This window comes from Phasianus colchicus, chromosome 4 (assembly GCF_987193195.1).
Source record: "Phasianus colchicus chromosome 4, bPhaCol1.hap1.1, whole genome shotgun sequence".
Lineage (NCBI taxonomy): Eukaryota > Metazoa > Chordata > Aves > Galliformes > Phasianidae > Phasianus > Phasianus colchicus.
The window spans coordinates 20,718,572-20,738,035 of record NC_143439.1 but is presented as its reverse complement, the minus strand read 5'-3'; the positions used below and the strand labels follow the sequence as shown (position 1 = coordinate 20,738,035).

At 37.1% G+C, this 19,464-nt stretch overlaps 1 protein-coding gene and 1 long non-coding RNA gene across 5 annotated transcripts in view; one reads left to right on the top strand and one right to left on the bottom strand.

Moving 5' to 3' along the window:
* The window catches only part of LOC116238112 (uncharacterized), a 211,543-nt gene that overhangs the window by 44,882 nt on the left and 147,197 nt on the right, over nt 1-19,464 (top strand). The gene's annotated exons all lie outside the window — the stretch shown is intronic.
* The window catches only part of TACR3 (tachykinin receptor 3), a 31,760-nt gene continuing 15,988 nt past the window's right edge, over nt 3,693-19,464 (bottom strand). The window contains exons 3-5 of the mRNA XM_031607630.2: nt 18,274-18,424; nt 7,216-7,412; nt 3,693-4,396 (exon numbers count right to left, since the gene is read on the bottom strand). Of these exons, the coding sequence (XP_031463490.2) occupies nt 4,081-4,396; nt 7,216-7,412; nt 18,274-18,424 (664 nt within the window). The 3' untranslated portion in view covers nt 3,693-4,080. The remainder of the gene's footprint in view (nt 4,397-7,215; nt 7,413-18,273; nt 18,425-19,464) is intronic.

Here is a 19,464-nt window from a genome sequence, read left to right as displayed (position 1 = left end):
GTCATAGGTTGTTGTTTTTTTTTAAATATTCTTAAGAATGTAGGTGTAAACAGGCTGTGCGATATGAATTTTCAAAATGAATGAGTTTTACAAATACAATTAATGTGACTGATGTTGCTGCCCCTACATGTTTGCATCACAAATATTGCAGTGAAGAATATACAGCTGGGAAACTCTTGGAAATAGTGACTCTATAGTCAATGTTACTGAGTGCTTATAATGGGCAGGTGTGGTATTTTTAAATGTAATTATTTGCTTTGGGAAATCTGATTCTAGCTATGATTCAGTGTGTACATTTCAGTGTTATAGGTAGGAGAGGTGTTGGCATGTGGAATAAAGAGCAATTTAATAAGGCAGTAACAGTACACCATGTTATATTTGTAGCCACCTGAAGCAATATGAATTTAAGTACTTAGTGCAACTGCTCGTGGTCTGGTAAAGAATTATCCTTCAAGGACTCAAGAAATCAATTTCAATAATGAAAACAGAACCATTTCAATTGTCTGAAGAGGAAGAGCCTTATTGAACTATGTGAGCTAGTTAATGCCAGGAACTCAATCAGCTTGTAAGCACATTGTTTACTATTGCGACAGAAACTCACTTCTATTAAAAAAGAAATACCCATGTCCAAAACATACCCAAATGTTTTTATCTGTATTAAAAAAAGATGGCATCTAAAGTTTGAGTTTTGCTCTTCTTTCTGCAAGTTCTACTTGTACATTATTCTTGGAAAATGTGCACTAGGAGTGGTCAGTGAGTTTTCTCAATGGACAAAGTTAGGAGATATAAATATGCCACGAACAGCTCATGTCCTGCTCTACCAACGCATCCAAATATTCCAATAAAACTTTAGTGGATTGAGAGGGCAACTGTTGAAGGAATCTGGCCAAATAGCTGCATGCTGCAATCTGCTGAAGACATCCTGGATAAGTAGCCTGAGCATTCTTTGAGTTCAGTTTTCGTCTCAACATCATGCTTTTATATGGAGGACTTGTGGCAGAGATGTGATAAATATCAGGGGAGACTTGAGAGCAGCCTTTCAATATCTAAAGGGGAGCTGTAAGAAGAAAGGGAGAGATCTGTTGTGACAGGACAAGGGGAAATGGTTTCAAACTAAGAGGGGAGATTTAGACTGGACATGAGGGAGAAGTTTTTGACACTAAGGGTGATGAGGCACTGGCACAGGTTGCCCGTAGAGCTGGTGGGTGCCCCATCCCTGGAGACAGCCAGGGTCAGGCTGGAGGGGCTCTGAGCACCTGATGGAGCTGTAGGTGTCCCTGTTCAGTGCAGGGGGTTGCCCAGATGGCCTTTAAGGTCCCTTCCAACTCTAATGATGAAATGAATTCTCAGGCTCTGTGTTTAAAGTCAGTTGTGCTTAGGGTTTTTTTTTGGTGGTTTTTTTTTTTTTTTTTTTTTGTCACATTGGCTTTTTTTTTTTAATGAAAGCATAGCCAATGTCAAAGGAATGACAGAGAAAACTGATGTTGAAGATACTGTCTCTGGAGATCTAAGAGTGAAATGTCAGATAAACATTTTAAGAGGCAGATTCTGACAGAAGCCTGGGCTGAAATAATAGGAGCTGTTCTAAGACATGAATACTCATGCAAACAACTTGAAGATCAGAAAATCTTTCCCATTGCTGTTGAATTTTAGCTGCTTTTATAGTAATATCATGCCCCTTCCAGGAGGAAGCTAGCTCTGTATCTGCTGGTTTACCTCTCAGCCGCAGTAAAGAATGTGGATTGAAGCCTGTAGCACAGAGGTGAAACTGTACCAGCAGTCGTGTGGAGGGGCGTGCACTGCATGCAGGCTTCTATTTTGAGCAGTATTATTGACACAACTTTAAAACGACCTGACTTCTTCCCCTGTTAGTGAAGGGTATTGGGAGGCCTATAATGAATTTTATAGGGAGCAGGACATTTGCTGAAAATATTTTCTCAGAAACAGTCATTAAAATGCAGCCTGCTCTGCTGTCAGTCACAGCTTTTGCTGTCCTACTGGTTTAACTCTGAAATGTTTCATGTTTTCTGAAGTAGAGGCTGGGAACTGGATTATCACTGTATGCCAGTGTCAGAAAACCAACAAAAAAACTGTGCTGATGAGCATGGGTTCCTTCATTTGTTGAGTACCACAGTGTTCTTTCATTACAGGATCCATAGGAATGCTGAGGATGTTCTTGGATGTGGCCATCCATGTATAAGGAGAGTACCAGTCAATTACTTGTCTATAGGTCACATCCTAAAGCACTTGAAGAAACAGTTTCTCCGTTACTTCATTAAAAAGAAAAGGGGGGGCGGAGAGAAAGAAAGTGAGAAAGTTGTCATTTCTTCCTAATTATTCATCAATCAAGGATCATAAAAGTTGTGTGTGATGTTTTGTACATAAATTAAGATCACAGCAGTCATATCATTGGAACTTACATTCATATATTGGTTTTTATCAACACTGGTTTTGTAATAGACGCAGTTAGAAAAGATGGTTTATTTCACAGCGGTAAATTTTCTGTACAAATGTTGCTCAAAAGTTATATATAAGCAGAAAGCAGACTTTATGACGTGCAGGTAATATATCACCACCAGGTTAATTTGTCTAGGTACGTTTCTTATGTGTGTGGAGATCCTGAACATTCTCAGCAGAGATTTTGAACACCTATAGAGATTTCAGATCTTTAAAACAGAGTATTTCAAGGAAAAATGATATAAAAATGATTTTAATAGGCACTGTGTGACATTTACTGGATTACTGTAGGTCTGAAGGAACGTTTTGTTGTTGTTTTTTCTTTTTTTTCTTTTTTTTCCAGAAATGTGGACCATTAAAAGAAAAACATAAATAGTCAGGAAAAGCTATTAATAACTCCTTGCTTCAGTGGATTTCCAATCAGGCCTTGAGAGGAAAAGTCTGAGTTTGGAATTTTGCTACTGTATATACATTATACATACATATAAGAATCTAATACTCCATGAACAGATTCTTTCCATTATTCTGAATGTGAAGGGGTTACTGCCTTAGTATCAAATTTACTTATTTGGGGATAGTTGCTGTGGCTTGTGATTTTGATTTAGTCCAGTGATACAGAGATGCACTGAAATCACAATGTGAATACAAGTTGCACTTAGGAGAGTGTAAAAATAGCATGGTATGGGTGAATCACAATACAAATGTGATTCTAATTATTAGTCTTTATATCTGCTCACCACCGTGATGGTGGGCATCTCCAGTTGCTGGAAGAGGATACATAAGCGGGTTGAAGCTCAAGCCTTGTGTTCTTAAAAGTTCTCTGTATTTGCTCAGCTTTTATACTGTGTTGGTCTCAGCCACGTGTACACTTCTACCACGCTGCCTGTGACTCAGGGAGACATTCACAGTGTTTTCATAGTTTCATTTTGATTAACTGCTTGAGGGACAGTGTTTGCACAACCAGTTGATCCATGCAACTGATACAGCCATTAATGCAACCAAACCCACGGCTATTTAGCTAAATCTGAGACTGCACTCTGATCACCTTTGAGTTAGGATCAACTTTCTTTGCAACAGTTGTTGTCAGTCATTCCCTACATTCCTAAATTTATTGTTGCAGATAGAGATAAACTTCATGTTGTCTACTTGCGTGGGGATAAAGCTAAAAAATAAAATGACTGAATAGATTTGTGTCTCATTAAATCATTATTGTAAAGACATATTTTAGATCTTATATAACTTTCTTATTGTCAAATTAATGCACCCAAGACAGAAGACCACCTGAAGTTCATTGAATGAAGGAACCTGTTACATTTCAGTAAATGTCACAGGTCAGAAGCCGAAACAATGGGTTTTGTGCCTTTAACTTCTTTTAGGTAATCCTTACAAGCAGTGCTGTATATGAGGTGTGACCATGCTTTTGGACTAACGAATAAGTATGTCTTCAAATTACTCTTTCTCTCCAAAGCACAAAAGAAGGTGATATTAACAGTTTCATGATATTTATAGCTGAGGTTCATCAGTTGATATACGTGTTTTCCTATGGAATTAACATCTAGTTCCATCATAAGTGAGCGTTGAGTCTTGCGTGTCCAGCGTCTCACAAGTGTCACCAAGAAATGCTTAGGAATAATCATCTCCTGCTGTGTACAGTGAACTGATGAAACTTGAAGCTGTGGAGACAGCCTTGGAATTCCTCCGTGAACAGCCATTGAAACTTGCATTCCTTGGAGCTGCTTTTTTCTTGCGACTGGGATGGGAGTTGTCTCCATCGTTGGTGTCGAGCACTACTGTTGTGCTGGACTCCATTCTGGACACAGCATATAGACTGCTTTGCCGGGTGGGATGAAACCTGGCAGCCTTGAGCTCTAGTTCATCATGACTGGACAACTCAATGAAGGGGCACCAGCGGAAAGCTCTCTTGAAGCCAGCTCGGAACCTGGGAAGAAAGGTACTTGGTGAAGGACTGTGCTTGTGAGAGCCAGCCACGTGCCTTCATCATGTATAGCACTGCCCTAACATAGGGACTCCACTAATTTCTTTGCTCCTAGCAATGTCTGTGGGGAAGTCGTGGAAGTTTCTTTGGCTAAGGTCAAGGTAGGAAAAAATGATAGAGATAACAGCTCTTTTTTGTTTCTGATATTATTTATTTTCCCTGCTTTTTGACATTTTCCTGATAATCAATTTCTCTTCCTTTGCCCATACCTAAAAATAGAGATGTAAACCATTAAATGTCAGCTTTCTTAAAGTTGTCTTCATAGAAATTGTTCTGATTGACTTGTAATGAAACTCACGCCTGTATTTTGTCTTTCCTCAGCAGAAACTTTGTAGCATCCTATCCTTTGCTCTAAAACAACAGTTCAGCTTCAAGATTCCAATATCTCTGTTGTTTCCTTCTATCTTAGACAGGCTTGAATGAGATTTATGTAATGACTAATAATGATTCACATAAAATATTTGGAAAGTCATTTGCAATAGTCAAGATCTGAGGAAGCCTGAAAACTGAACGTGAATGTTGTACAAGCAGGAAAGAATGTTAAGGCTTTAGCACATTGGTACTTGCAATATTCATATGTGGGTGCTTTTTATCAGTTCAAATCAGAGATAGATTAAATAGGCAGGACCATTATAATTTTTTGGGTGTAAGCCTTTGCATCATAAAAATGAAATATCAGAAAACAAAACCAATTCACAGTGTATTTGTGTAACCTGAAAAAGAGCATCTTTTCACCTAGACCTAAAACATGATGGACTTGCTTCTGCTGGTTTTGTTTCAGCAATGGTTCTGTGTTGCATATTGTCTGTAAGCTTTTTGTAGCAATGGTTCTGCTACCACAGTGATAACTACAGATAAAAATGTGTATGAATTTTTCAGTGAAAACTGATCTCCCAGAACTAATTACCCTTCCTCCTCAGTTTTTCAGATGCAGATAAATATATAAATTAAAAATTGTTTTATCATACTTTGATATGGAGTTGTCACATGATTACAAATGACCATGTAGCATGCTATTCATCATTCCTCTGAGTATATGCAGTCCAAATGTAGAAATAGTAGCAAAGTAAAGAATGAACTTCTAATGGAAATAGGTTTGGTGTAGTAAGCTGTAAAACCCAAATATCTTTAGATAGTATTTTTTTATTGCACTTTCTATCCTCTTTCTTATTCAGGGTTTGGTTTTCTCCCTCTTGAAATACTATTGTCTTTAGATACATAAATAATATCCTAGCCTGGAAGGTGAGGCTGGGGATAGCTATTATAACCATGTCTGATACCAGATCTAGCAGAGGTAGCAAACACTGCTGTGTGAACAGACCTGACTCCCAGCAACAGGCTTTCCTTTTCCTACTGTATGAAAAAGCAGCAAACATTCAGGCTTCTTAATTTCAATACAAAATTTAGTTGTAATTAAACTGTCACCAATATGTCATTCTTGCACTGAATTTTGAACCAGGAGATCTTTAATGTGTCTCAGAATTGCAAAGAATTTTGGTGGATTTGCATTCTTTAATCTATGTGAGCCATTTTGCAGTGTACAAGTGTCAACATATACTTAAGCCACATAATCAGTATTATTTTTTTATTAATAATGTCTTCTGTAACTGCCATAAGTGTTTTTGAAGTAAATGGTAGTGTTTTAGAGATTATGTGGTAGTAAATAAGAAAATATGAGACCTGGTTCTTTGGCTTTGTTTCTATGGACACTAGATGTCTTGTGATCTCTGGTCTCCATTTAAAGAAATGGGAAATTTTCTGTTTGAATTGGAATTTTGGTCTGGGATGTAAAACTTTAGTTCTTGTTTAAACAATTGTAAGCATAAGTGTTTAAAAAGGATCAGAAAACTTTAAGAAATCAGGCATTGATATTTCAAAGGACTGAATGTTAATCATTGTAGGCTACTCCTGATTATGAAAAATGGTTACTTATTCAAAGGAAATTTGAAATAATCTTTAAGATTACTTATTTAGTACTGACTCATGCTGGCTGAGTTTGTGACTATTTCATTGTTCTTAATGGTCTCTATTCAGTAAGATTAGAAACACTGAATAGTAGAACAGCTAGAATGTTGCTTGATTGGATCCTGGTCCTTCAAGATGAAATGAAGAACAGGAGTTGGTTCTGCAGACCAGTAGTCTTGAATTTCCAAATACCCATAACATTCAACAAGGTCCGTGCCTTTTGAAATTGAGAACATAATGGTACCTGACTTTTCATGCATCGCCATCAAGCAGTACTGTAATATAGTACAGAGTAACAAAAATTTAAATATCTGTTTTAGTAGCCTGCTACAGACCTCGGAGTTCAGTAGAAATCAAACGTTTAGGTATAAAATATGCATTAAATAGCATTTTGTTATATCCTTCCATCATTGAAAATAAATTTGTTTACAGTGTGGAAGTAAACAAACAGATTGTACTGTACTTCACAAGTAACTTGCATTATTTCTTTACATTGCAATGTTTTTTGCAAGCCAAAAAATAGAACACTGCTATAGATGTCAAATTTAGCAGTTGAAAACAGAAAACACTGGTCTCTAAATACTGAATTTTCCTTTGAAACTGCATGGAGAACAACATATCTGCTGGAAATGTGCACTTGGTTCTTTAGGTTTGTACCTGATAGGAATCCAAAAGAAGATTTTTTCCCCCCCAGGAACTAAAACTGTTGAAGTGAAAATTATTTCTTTTACCACATTAAAGCCATTTATTTTCTCATAAAATACATACATACCAGCTGTTTTGTAACTGGTTCTTACCTCTTATTAAGGCAGCAGTAAATAATGGGGTTGTACATGGTAGAACTCATGGCAAGCCAAAAACTGGCCAAATAGATTTGCTGAATGTATTTCCACCGATTCAATTGTTGATAGATCCCAGTAACTATAAAGTAAGTGTGGTAGGGCAGCCAACAGATGGCAAATGTCATCACAACCACAATCATCATTTTTACCACCTGAAGGGAAGAAATAAGAATTCTGTTTTATAATATGTTTCACTCTATTAAAAAAAAAAAAAAATCTGACTGGAATTTATCTTCAGTTAACTCTTATATTCTTATATTTCTTAAATATCTTCCTTTCCTTCGACAAAATAATAGGAAAAGTTTCTCCAGCATTATCTCTATTAATTCTTACAATAGATACATTTGCTCACTTATATTTGGCTATCTAAAATATTACTTGATTCCATGTTAAGATCTTGGAAAAGGTTACAGGTTGTTTGATTTAAACACCGTGCTCTGGCCTTTATTGACCTTGGTGTCCTTTTCTGTTGTGGTCCACAAGTATATTCCTTGTTCCCAATTAGTAGATGTGATTTATGTAAACACTTGGTTGTAGGAAATGAACAACTGCAGCATCCTCTTTAATTTTGGAGGCTAACAATTTCCTTGGCTGGTGCTTACTGCTTGTTGCATTGTAACAGTCTATCAGCTTCCACAGTTTCTGTTAAGTAGGAATGAAGAATAGCTCCACTTTGTGCATGGCACACATGAGGAAAAGTCATCATTATAAGTTTTCAGTACTTCTTCCTCTTTTCAGCTTTGCCAACTGCTAGCCAGCTACTATTTTTGGTGCGATGCGTCACAGTCACACAGCAGATTATCTTTCTATAAATACAATAAAACCAGTCATGAGAGGGCTGTGCTGAGCATCCTCTTGTTCATTTATACTGTGAATACTGTGGAATACCAGAGATTGCTCTCAACAGTTGCTATCATTTCTTTGTACAAGGCACTGTTTTCTGCTGTTAACAGGTTTGTCAGAAGAAAACAACCACCCAAATAAATGGAGACCTGAAATTTCCTGCACTTCCATGTCCTCAACTGATATTCTTAGAAAATATCAGCTATTAAATCAGTTTACACAATTATCGTGATACTATTCTTATCATCTTGTTGAAAACATAAAGCAATTTAATATCTGGCACCAATTTATAAGCTTCTCTGCAGGCTGAGTCTGTATTGTGCAAGATAAGAATATTATTGCATATTGATAACTTTTGCATTTTTACATGATGATTGATACATATTTACCTTTGTCCACACATAAAATTACATTTATAGTTGTTTTTTCCAAACTACTTTTTATCAGGTAGCTGTAAATCATTGCAGAAGGAAGATGAGTATTTTTATAAAGGAAGGCAATGCAACAAAAGATAGTATCACTTTTATCTTTGAGCATGTACCTGTATGTCTCTATATAGGCACATATGGATGTATATGGGACTATCTGTGAGGAAAAGATGCCAGGGTTATTATTATTTTGAGAAGGGAAGAGGATATGACTGTGCATGACTAGATATTTCTGGACTAAATTATGTATCTGAAATGGTATCATTAAAATATGCTGTCTTAATGCATTGAATGGGATGTCTCTTCTACTCCCTTAGATATAATTGGAGTATTCTTGTGGAATTCCTGTGCTTTGCACCTGTTGTACGTGTTAGATAGAAGACCTAATTCCATAGTTTCACTACAATCCTTGATCTCTTTGCAAATCAGTGCACTGATGTACAGGTGCACTCTATTTGCTTCTGCAATTTTGTATCTGTTTGGAATCATTTGTATTACTTCAATACTGTCCAGGGATTCTTTAATTTCAGAACAGCTGAAAATTTAATTACTTGCCATGACATTTAATCAACAATCTTGCAGTATCTTTTGTGCACGTGAAATTATTCCAAGAATTATTTAACACTGGAAAACCGTAGGTACAAAAGAGAAGTTATTGAGGCATGATTTTTGCCTCTTTTTTTTTTTTTTTAATAGACAAAAAATAACTACTGCACACCACACCCATCTTTACTGGCAGTAAAATCAGCAAAAATAAAAAAATTAAAAAATTCTCCTTTCAGATCAGTCTGTATCAATCTAAGCTTCACTGAAGTGAATGATAATACACTGATACATGTTTGTTTAGGAGAAGACGTATTGGGATTACCTTATTCTGTGCAGTTTTCTTTCCCAGAAGAAAGAAGTGCCCTTTTTTCATGCAAGAAAGGACACTTTCCAAAGTTCTTTTTGTTAAAGTCAAAGATAAGTTGCTGTTATTTTGACTATTTATAGTACGATGCATTTATTGAAATATTGCCTAAGGAGAATATAAGTGAGATGTTACAAATCTGTGTGGCATAAAATTGTTTGAAACACAGGGAAGTGACACTTGAATTTGAAGTAAAACGCAAGAGCTATAAGAGAAATCAAAAAGCCCTTCTCTGTCCTCGTTCATGGTCAAAGAATGTGTGTGTGTTTGCAGAAATGTTGGAAAAGAAGAACAAGAGGAACATGAAAGAGGAAAATGATTTGTAGATTCTTCTTTCAGAGACAGGCATGCCCGCTGTGTGGGACGCACCTCACAGTTGATAGCTGGAGTTCTTGTCCATTCCTTTGATCTTTCCAAACAGTATTATGTTTCAGTTCTTGATGATATCAATACTACGAGCAGGAGCAGTCTTCCAGGTCTGTAAACCCAGGGCACCCTGATTTCACTTAGTATGTGTCCTGATGAATGAATGCCAGTAAACAGGCTCAGTTAGGGCAAAGGGAAAAGAAATGAAATGGGTGAGTATGAATTAGCTGCAAAAGTGCAATTGTCTTTATACAGTGATGATTCATGAAAAAAAAAATCTCAAAGGACTCTTTCATACTCTACAGATGAACTTGCAAAGTGAGCCTTAACTTTTTGTTTGTGAGTATTTAGACCTGTGGTTCTGACAACATGAAGCAGGAAACATCACTAAAGTAAGCGAACCAGAAAATGCCTGAATTCAGTTGTTCTTCAACTCTCTCTCTCCTGCCACTGTTGCACAACAGAGCTTTCCAAAACATGTGATGGCAATGGGTGCCACCAAACAGTGTTCTGGTAGTACCGACTCCCCCTGGTGCTCTGTTCAACCACTCCTTGTGTACTGTAGGCAATGTGGCTGGAGGAAAGGGGTGTCTTTCTCTTCCAGGACTTCTATTTTCTGTTAATTTTAGTTGCACTCAGTCTTTCAGCCATTGTGCAACCTCTATGGAAGTCTTGAGTCTAGATTTGGAATCTAACAGAAAATCAAAGTGTTTTCTGTTTTTATTTTCATCAACCTGTTCTTCCAATAGTGACATACTTCTGCCTATGTATAAGAAAAGCCCTTTCTATAAAAAAAAAACAAAAAAACCTGTTTTTTAGTGTTGCCTGTTCCTTTAAATTCTTCCATTCTGAGTAAGAAGCATTCTTTCATTAATAAATGTTATGTAATGAGAACAAACTGTATTTAAAAGAGCAAAAAACCCAGAAGTTTACTGGAGTTGGAATTTGTATATTTGTCTGCATTGTGAAACATCTGAGATGGTACAAGTGGGGAAAAGAAGAGCTAACGGATCCTATTACACTCAGAAATACCAGCAAAAATGTTCTTTTCTCAAGTTTTTACTTTGCATGAAAAGTAGCAAAAAAAAAGAGTCTGAGATGCAGCACTGAAAATAGCTTTTGCAAGATTAAGAAGGTTCAGATGCTGTAGAGGGAGGTGAGCAAGAACAATTCACTTTACAACACATTGATTTGCCAATAGTACCTAAGACTTAAGCCAGGGAAGCATTTCCCTTTCAATTTCCTTTGCAACTCTTCATTGCCTAAGTCATCTTTGATACTGCTGCTTCTGTAAGGTCAGTGACTTGGCTTCTTTTGCAGACTTTCTTGTGCAGCTTCAGATTCTATAACATCATTGATTTCTGAACTTTTACTTGTTCCTGGGTTACATAGACATAAATGAGAAGCCCAGCAAATAATTCAACAGCCCATACCATGCAAGAAGGTCTTCGTTTATCCACTCACTGATATTATTTATTCACAAATACAGCCTAAACATTATTCAGAGATTATCTCTGGGAGTCTTAATGTGTTGTTGTTTTGTTTTTTTTTTCCTGCTCTGTGCTCTTTTGAAAGATGTAAAATTCCAAATTGACACTGCACAAATGATTTCCCCAACATATTAGCATGCAAACAGTAAATCCTCATCCCAGCCTCAGGGGCATACATGGCATTTGCACATTAAACATCAAAGAGAAGGGAACACTGTTATGTTTTTTGCTTTTCTGCAATACTTATTTGGAGTAAGATATTCATCTTTTGAAAGGCAATTAGGATTTAAAGGTAACTACTGGCGTTAGGATGGAGATTGGACTGTTTTCTGAGATACAAGTGCTGTGAATTCTCAGATAAGTTTTACAAGTTTAGGTATTCTGCTGTTTTAGAAAGGAGAGATTCTTAATATCTGAAGTAGATGCACATTCAGAAAGGGAGAGAATCAGAGAACTTGAAAACGTAGGAAGCTTTTCAGTCAGGTAGTAACCATATAAGTTCTGCTGCTCCATGAATCACTTAATTCTTCTGTCTTGTACTGTCCATCAATTTTTTTCCCATTTGTTGAAATAAAGAAACTGCTTTTCATTTCAGTTTTCAGAATCCCTTGCTTCAGAGAGAACTCACAGTTACTTGCTGTGTTATTTAAGCTGTAAAGATGAAAAAGTTTGTCCTTGTACAAAGTACCTTTGAATCCAATTGCAGTCTTACAGATCATGGAATCACAGAATGGCCTGGGTTGAAAAGGACCACAATGATCATGTAGTTTCAACCCCCCTGCTATGTGCAGGGTCGCCAACCACCAGACCAAGCTGCCCAGAGCCACATCCAGCCTGGCCTTGAATGCCTGCAGGGATGGGGCATCCACAACCTCTCAGGGCAACCTGTTCCAGTGTGTCACCACCCTCGGTGTGAAAAACTTCCTCCTAATATCTAACCTAAACCTCCCCTGTCTTAGTTTAAAACCGTTCCCCCTTGTCCTATCAACCCATGTAAACAGTCATTCCCTCTCCTGTTTACATGCTCCCTTCAAGGTCACAATGAGGTCTCCCTGGAGCCTTCTCCAAGCTAAACAAGCCCAGTTCCCTCAACCTTTCTTCATAGGAGAGGTGCTCCAGCCCTCTGATCATTTTCTGCAAAATCAAAGCATTCCTGACATTTTTTACGAGAGGTTTTAACTGCTGCCATTTTTAATTACACTTCTCTAATGCTGGATGTCTCTGTGCTTTTCTTGGGAATGGCTCTTCTGAATTCTGTTAAATGAGTTTGCTAAAGGCTCTTCTGATATACAGTACTGAAGGTCTGTATGTATAATACACAGGGAAGACAGAGCAAATAGAATGGCTCATAAGATGTGATATAAGTTCATTCTATTTTCTGTTGTTTGAATTAAATCCCCCAAATGGAACACAGCTTTGTCAAGTGACTAAAAAGGTGGCTAAATCTTTTTGGTTTCTGTTTCTTGTTTTTTTGTTGTTTGTTTTCCCCTTGAGGAAGGATGACATTACAGGCATCCTCGCCAATGTTATAGAACTCATCTGAATTTTCCACATTAGTCTTCAAAAAGGTCAATACATACAAACGTTCTTTGAAATACAACCTCATATTGAACAGTGCAATAATAATTAAGCTGTGCTGAATAATGCTAATGAATTATGCACAAGTATCCCTATACTTTGTCTCCTGTTTGTGGTTTCCTCTCAATAGAAACCGCCCTCTTGAATCTAAGGTGAGATAGGTATCCCTGGTTATCTTCAAAATAGAAACACAGGCTATTATTTTGTATGGAAAGCCGTTCGGATTGTTTTATTTTCAGTTTATTTGCTTATAGGTGTTATCATATAAAAGATCAAAAGTGCTCATTTCATTTATTTAGTGAATGTAAATAAAGGCTGAGAGAGGGATTTGGCTAGAAACATCTGTTGAGGTGACACCAGTGAGAAGTAATAACCAATTAATTAAGCTAACAAAAGGTGCTGGCATAAACAGAGCTGCCCATAAATAGATTTAGCCTGGAAACTGGGACCTTGGGTGCAGTGAAATTTAGAACACTCTCAATGAGATGTAGCAGTCCAGAAGGCAAAATGATTTTAAGACGTAGACTTAAGATGATATCAGAATTTTGTTAAGGTCGCCTCTTATGACAGATCTGGGGCCAAGAGGCTTGTTCCTGTTCTACTTTCATTGAACTTTTTAATACTGACAGAGATGAACTGACACCCAGTGAGTAAGTGGAAGGTTCAGTGTCATCCAGTGTCTTGAAAAGTAGGAATGAATTTGCTTTGCAGGAGCCTCAGAAGCTGATGCCTGTTTAGTCCCATTCATTTTCTTTTCATAAAGCAAATAAAAATAAAAAAACTGTTTAGTCTCAAAAAAGTCTACCACTATAAATATCTATTCATGTATTTACTTCATAGTGTTTACCAATACTTTGGAATTGCAAATGCTGTCTTCTGTTGTCACTGGTGCTACCTCACCTGCTCTATGACTGTTTTATGACAGCTGAAGTACAAGTGAACCTTTGAAAAGACCTTTTGAGAGGAATGGCTTTGTACTTCCAATTTCACATCTCATAAAACAAAGAATAATTTCCACTGAATACAAAGCAATCTAGAGTAGTCCATCTGTCCGTTTTATCCCATACAGAAAATACAGGCTGCTGAACCTGAACAGACTAAAGAATTTCAGGCTTATTTTTGATTGTAGCAATATATGCTTGCATGACTTGTAATAAAAGCCTCATGTGTGGAGCTATGGTCTGTGAAAGCACATCTGAGCAAACAGTCTTGCTTGGGTTGTGAAACTGGCCTACCTCTAATTTCTAGTCTTGCTCCAAATGCTTTCTGTTCTTCCCCTCCCTATTCCTCAGCATGCTTTCATATTGTCATTTACATGGCTTTCCAAAACAGTGCAACATTTTTGCTTCCATTTTTGGCTTAGAAAGCTACTATTTCAGAAATACTTCTGTAGGAGATGCTGATCTTCAAAATGACATCAGAGTCAGTATGAAGAATAACCACTAAGTAATGCACGTGGCAGTCACCTGCTTAGAAGAAATTTCAGATACTCGGGCAATACAGTCATCCATACACTGTCAGTAAGACTACATGCTGATAACATGGAATGTAATCCTTTCCCTCCCTCTTCTCTCTTTTTCTGTTCTAACATATTCTTCTTTGTTTTGCTACATTTTGTTTTCATTGCCAATCTCTGCAAGGTCAAAGAAAAGACCCATTTATAGGAGAGGATTATTGATAGACCAAAAATTTACAGAGGCACTTATTTTTGGCATGAGGCATATAGTATAGTATACTGGGTTTCTGCACCTTATTACTTCGTGATAGAATGGGTAGCTTGTTTCACTCACAACTCAGAGAAATGTAAAATCAACCAGAATGAAGTAGTCCTTCCCCTTGGAGAATCACTTGTGTCCCTTTTGTGCATGTGCACTGTTTGCACAGTTCTGGAACTGGCATGTTGTAAGTATATAAGCAACATGCTTCTGCATCACTTTGCCAGTCAGTTCTATCCATGAAGTGCAAGCACAAATTTGTGAGGTGGGAGTATTTATTCCACATGAAATAATAAGTAGTGGGAAAGGCAAGAAGTCAATGTGTCTTTTCCACAATCTGCTGTTAGACAGCCAGCTTGCATGAGCTGTTACCTAGGTGCCATCCTGTTGTACCTGTGCACTCCAGGACTTGATTCTGTGTGTGGTTAATGTAGATGAGTGAATATTTAGACAAATGTGCAACCTTGGCAGGCTATTATCTCAAAAAATTCTGTTAACTTTTAAAAAATACAGGTGGTGATTCAGTGCAGATTAAGACATCAGCAGTGAACACTTGTCCTTTCAAACAGGCAGCACAAAAGTATGTAGAGCAGTTGATTGCAGCTGCTCTTTAGGATAATCACATTGTAGTGACCTTCTATTATGTTGAACAATTTAAATGCCTTATGTCATTTTGAAAATGAAATATATCGTTTATATATATATGAGTTTTTGGAGGCTACAATGCTGGTCCTCATGTCTGAGGTCTGAACAAACGCCTAGGAAAAAAATGGGTTTTCAAGACAGTGTTGGAAATAGGGAGTCATGTGAAAGACAATGCCTTGGACCCACAGTATCAAAAATATATGTATTTTTAAACGTTAGAATCCAAACTTTCATGTGCATTTTTGTGAATAGGTCAGTAACTAACTAGTCTGTCTGTCTAGTCATCGTGACTGCTTGCTAACAATAAAGATACTTGATTTCAGAATTACTTACCATGAGGTATGAGTTCATAGTGTGATATTTTCATCACCTGTTTTTGGCTAATTTTAGGCTATGGGTATGGCCTTGTTTTATGCTCTGTATAAACCTTAGTAGGTGCTCATAATTTGTTCTCTTAGGTACTCTTTCTTCTTACACTCTTTCTTTTTACATGCTTTAAGCTGCTCTCTGACTAGTTTTGTTGAGCACTTCTCAGCTCTTGCATTTCAGGCTATGCTGACCAACAGTTCTTCAATCATTTTATCCACCACTGTGAATCTGTAAGCCTAAATCATTTCACCCTTTGGTTTCCTTCTCTCTAAACTGTTAAGTCTGAGCCATTTTAGACTCTTACCTGAACTGCGTCTCTTGACAAAGAAAATAATGGATTAGTTTGATTTACAGTGCGTGATTATTTCTTCTTACACATTAGTTAAATTTGGAAGAGGGATTGGAATGTAAGGTTAGATAGAGAAAACAGACTGGGGAGACAGCATTTGAGAGTAAGACTACATATTATTAAGTGGGTAGGTGCCTGACACCCATGTTCTGTAAAAGAAAAGGGTAAAGAAAATGAAGAGGAGGAAGAATGTGGTTCAAATGCTGGAGCGTGAAGTAGTAGTTAGTGAAAAGCAGTTTGAAGTTAGAAGTTAGTGAAAGCAGTTTGGAATCTGAAGCCACTGGTCTAATGTTATACCTGAACTGATAGATGATATGGAATGCAGATAATCTGTTTCTGTCATGAAATACCTTCTCTCAAAATGTTTCCTCACACCAGTATTCTCAGCCACTCCTGAATTTCTAAAAATGTCAAGTCTTTGACCTTTAAGTATATTAAGTATGACTTTGTGTTGTCCAACCTATAGTGTGTATAATTCTTAGAATTCCTTATTCTTGGAGGTTGCTTTCAGAAGAATTCGGGGTTCATCATGTTGTTGGATATACCAACTGATGAGAAAATCTACTGTCAAATTTCTCAAGCTTCAAATCTTTTCTTGCCAAGTATCGTTTCTTTAAAAAGCCTCACATCGACTGTTCACTAGTTTCTTAACACTAAATACCATTTCAGACAGCCCTAATTAAACATGCTTTGCATGACATGAAACATTCTGCCTACTGTTATTGTTCTCCTTCGTAGTAAGAACAACCAATACAGTCTTTCCTTGTAGTGAGATGGCTGCATACTAAATAGCAGGAAAAACAGATGGTTTCTTTGTTTGAATGAAGAAAAAAGCAATAGCTTTGTTACCAGAAGCTGGCTGACGGATAGTTTTATCTGGATTCTAGTCTATTAGTTTATCACTGTGACTGACTGATTATGATTCATTTTTCCAAACATAAATCATTTCATAAATCCTGTTGGAGAGTGCAGCAGTAGAACTGAAGATGTCACGGAGCTCTGTCAGTTAAGTCACTGATGAAGTTACAAATGTGTCTGCACAAAGTGGATGCCCATTTTTGCATGTGTTGAAGACATGAAGTGCTCTCACATTTAAAATGCTTTAATCAAGGGTTCCTTTTCTTGCATATATCTAGAGTGCTGTTTTTAAACTATTCGAGTGATTTAATTGAACTCTTCATAGCATACAGTAGGAGCCAGCTTTTCTCTGTAGATACCTTTAGTGTGTATGAAATAAGGTGTTTAATTTACTCAATTATTATAAGATCTCCTGTTTTTCCAAGTTACTGGTTTAAATAATTTTTTGCCACTTACTTTTGTAAAGTTTGTAAACTCTATCTACTATACAAGGAGATACGTCACTTTGTCTTCACTCACGCATGCTTCCCGGAATATTTCTTCCTTTTTTTCTAAGGCTGGAAGGCCTTTATTGATAATAACCCAGTTAACTGACCAGGAAAAACAATTCCTGTTTACGTTCTGAAGGAAAGAACATCTTGTAACTTTGAACATACACCTTTGGGTGAGAAACAACATGCACAGCAAAGACTGTAATAATAAAGTAGGACATTGAACGGATAATGTTGAAAACTGAAATGCTGATGTTTTGAAATGCTTTCAGCATTTCTGGAAATGAATCCTATAATTTAATCTGGAGACAGATAGTCAAAGCATTGATTACTTTTCCATTATTTCCTCTCAGTTCACATTCCAGAATATCTTGGAGCTATCACAGTACAATAGTAGTCAAAATATACTCGCTTCCGTAAGAGAAGCTAATGTTTTGCCCTCCTAAAAGAGGTACATGAAGCCCCCCAAAAGCCCCACCTACCTCTGATGTCATGGGAAACACTGAATGGCATACTATGAAGATGTCTAGGCTTATCTGCCATTCCTAATCTGAAAATTGCAATAAGATTCACTGATTTTTTCAGTAGAGTGAGAATCTGACCCATGGGGAGTTAATGGTTTGCCAGCCCGGTTGTTCAAAACTCAGTATTTTAGGTCTATAAAGGCTAAACAGTTGGGTTTAATTTCCTCATATCAGACACACTTACCAGGCACTATATATGGAATAAGAAGTTAAAATCCAAATGTTGCCTTTTTCTAACAATGAAGTTAGAAAAAAAAAAAAAAAAAGTACAACAAGGCAGCTGATGAACTTAAAAGAAAACTTGTCTTTTTTAAAAAACTGAAGTAAGTCTCATTACTCTGATTTCAAATGCCTTTTTGTTTCTGAAAGAGAATACCACAGTACTTTGCAGTACAATTACAGGTGATGTTATTAAGATTCGCTTAGTGAGGTTTAATGGAACAGTACCTTTCTCTTAGCTTTGAGTTGCTCATGATATTTGTCCGATGTGTCACCTGGTATTTCTCCTCCCCAGAGGGTAATTCCCACTACAGAATAAGTGATGCCCATGACAAGCAGTGGAAAACAGTAGACCAGCACAATCACAATGACATGATACCTGCAATGAAAAAGCATTAGCTGGTAAATGCTTTCAGAGCTGATGGAATGGGCTGCTGGAAGGAGAGTGCTATTGTTACGAGAAGCGTGCTTTATATTGATGGGCCAGCCCTTGGTGCATTCGCTGTCTTTTCAAATATCTTGAGTTTCACTGCATATTTATTTACATTCTAATGCAAGTGCCTTATGGGATCTTTAGCTGTGATTCTGAACTTGTTCTAGTAAAATTAAGAATGACTCTACAGTAATACTGATTAATGACTTCAGAATGAGGTCCATAACTAGCTTTGTCCATAACTAGCTGAATTGATTTATTTACTGCACAGTCAAGTGTCCTAAGGGCAAGCTAAGGGTTCTGAGTTCTAATCTGGACCACAAATGAAAGTAGAAATGCAGTATTTAAATACTGTTTTTATACAAAGGCATCATTTGTATTTGTACTTCATATGGCCCCTCTGTTGCCTATGTGCAACATAGTCATCTCTGACAATGTGAGTGCTGGAGAAAAAAAAAGAGAGAACTTATTTTGCCTCCTGCTAGGTCCTTGTTAAATGTCATTGTCACATAAAATCCCAGTGAATGATCACTAAAGAATTCCCAGCTGTCACTGAGAGTGACCTCACTGCCCTAAAGATAACATACCTGTGGATGGCTCCTACAGTGATCAAAATTATATATGATCAGAGCAGTTTTCACCTGCCTGAAGGAAGGCAAAAGGTCAAATTTGATGCTGTATGGTTATGCAGGTTTTCAACCTTGACACAGAGTTCATCTTAAATACCAATGAGGATCTGAACGGGGACATAATGTTTATATGGCTAGGTAGCCACTTATTCCTAATTCTGCCAGAGGGACAAACACGATACATCCAGTTTAATTGGCTGTTGCTTTACCCTTTCAGAATTACATATTTTACAGTTCTCTTATTCCAGCTCATACCTGAGATACGTACTTGTGACAGCATAACAGGATGAAGTGTGGAAACCCAATCCTTTTTGAATAGAACCAGAGAAAAAAAATCTGATTGTGACAAGGAGAGGC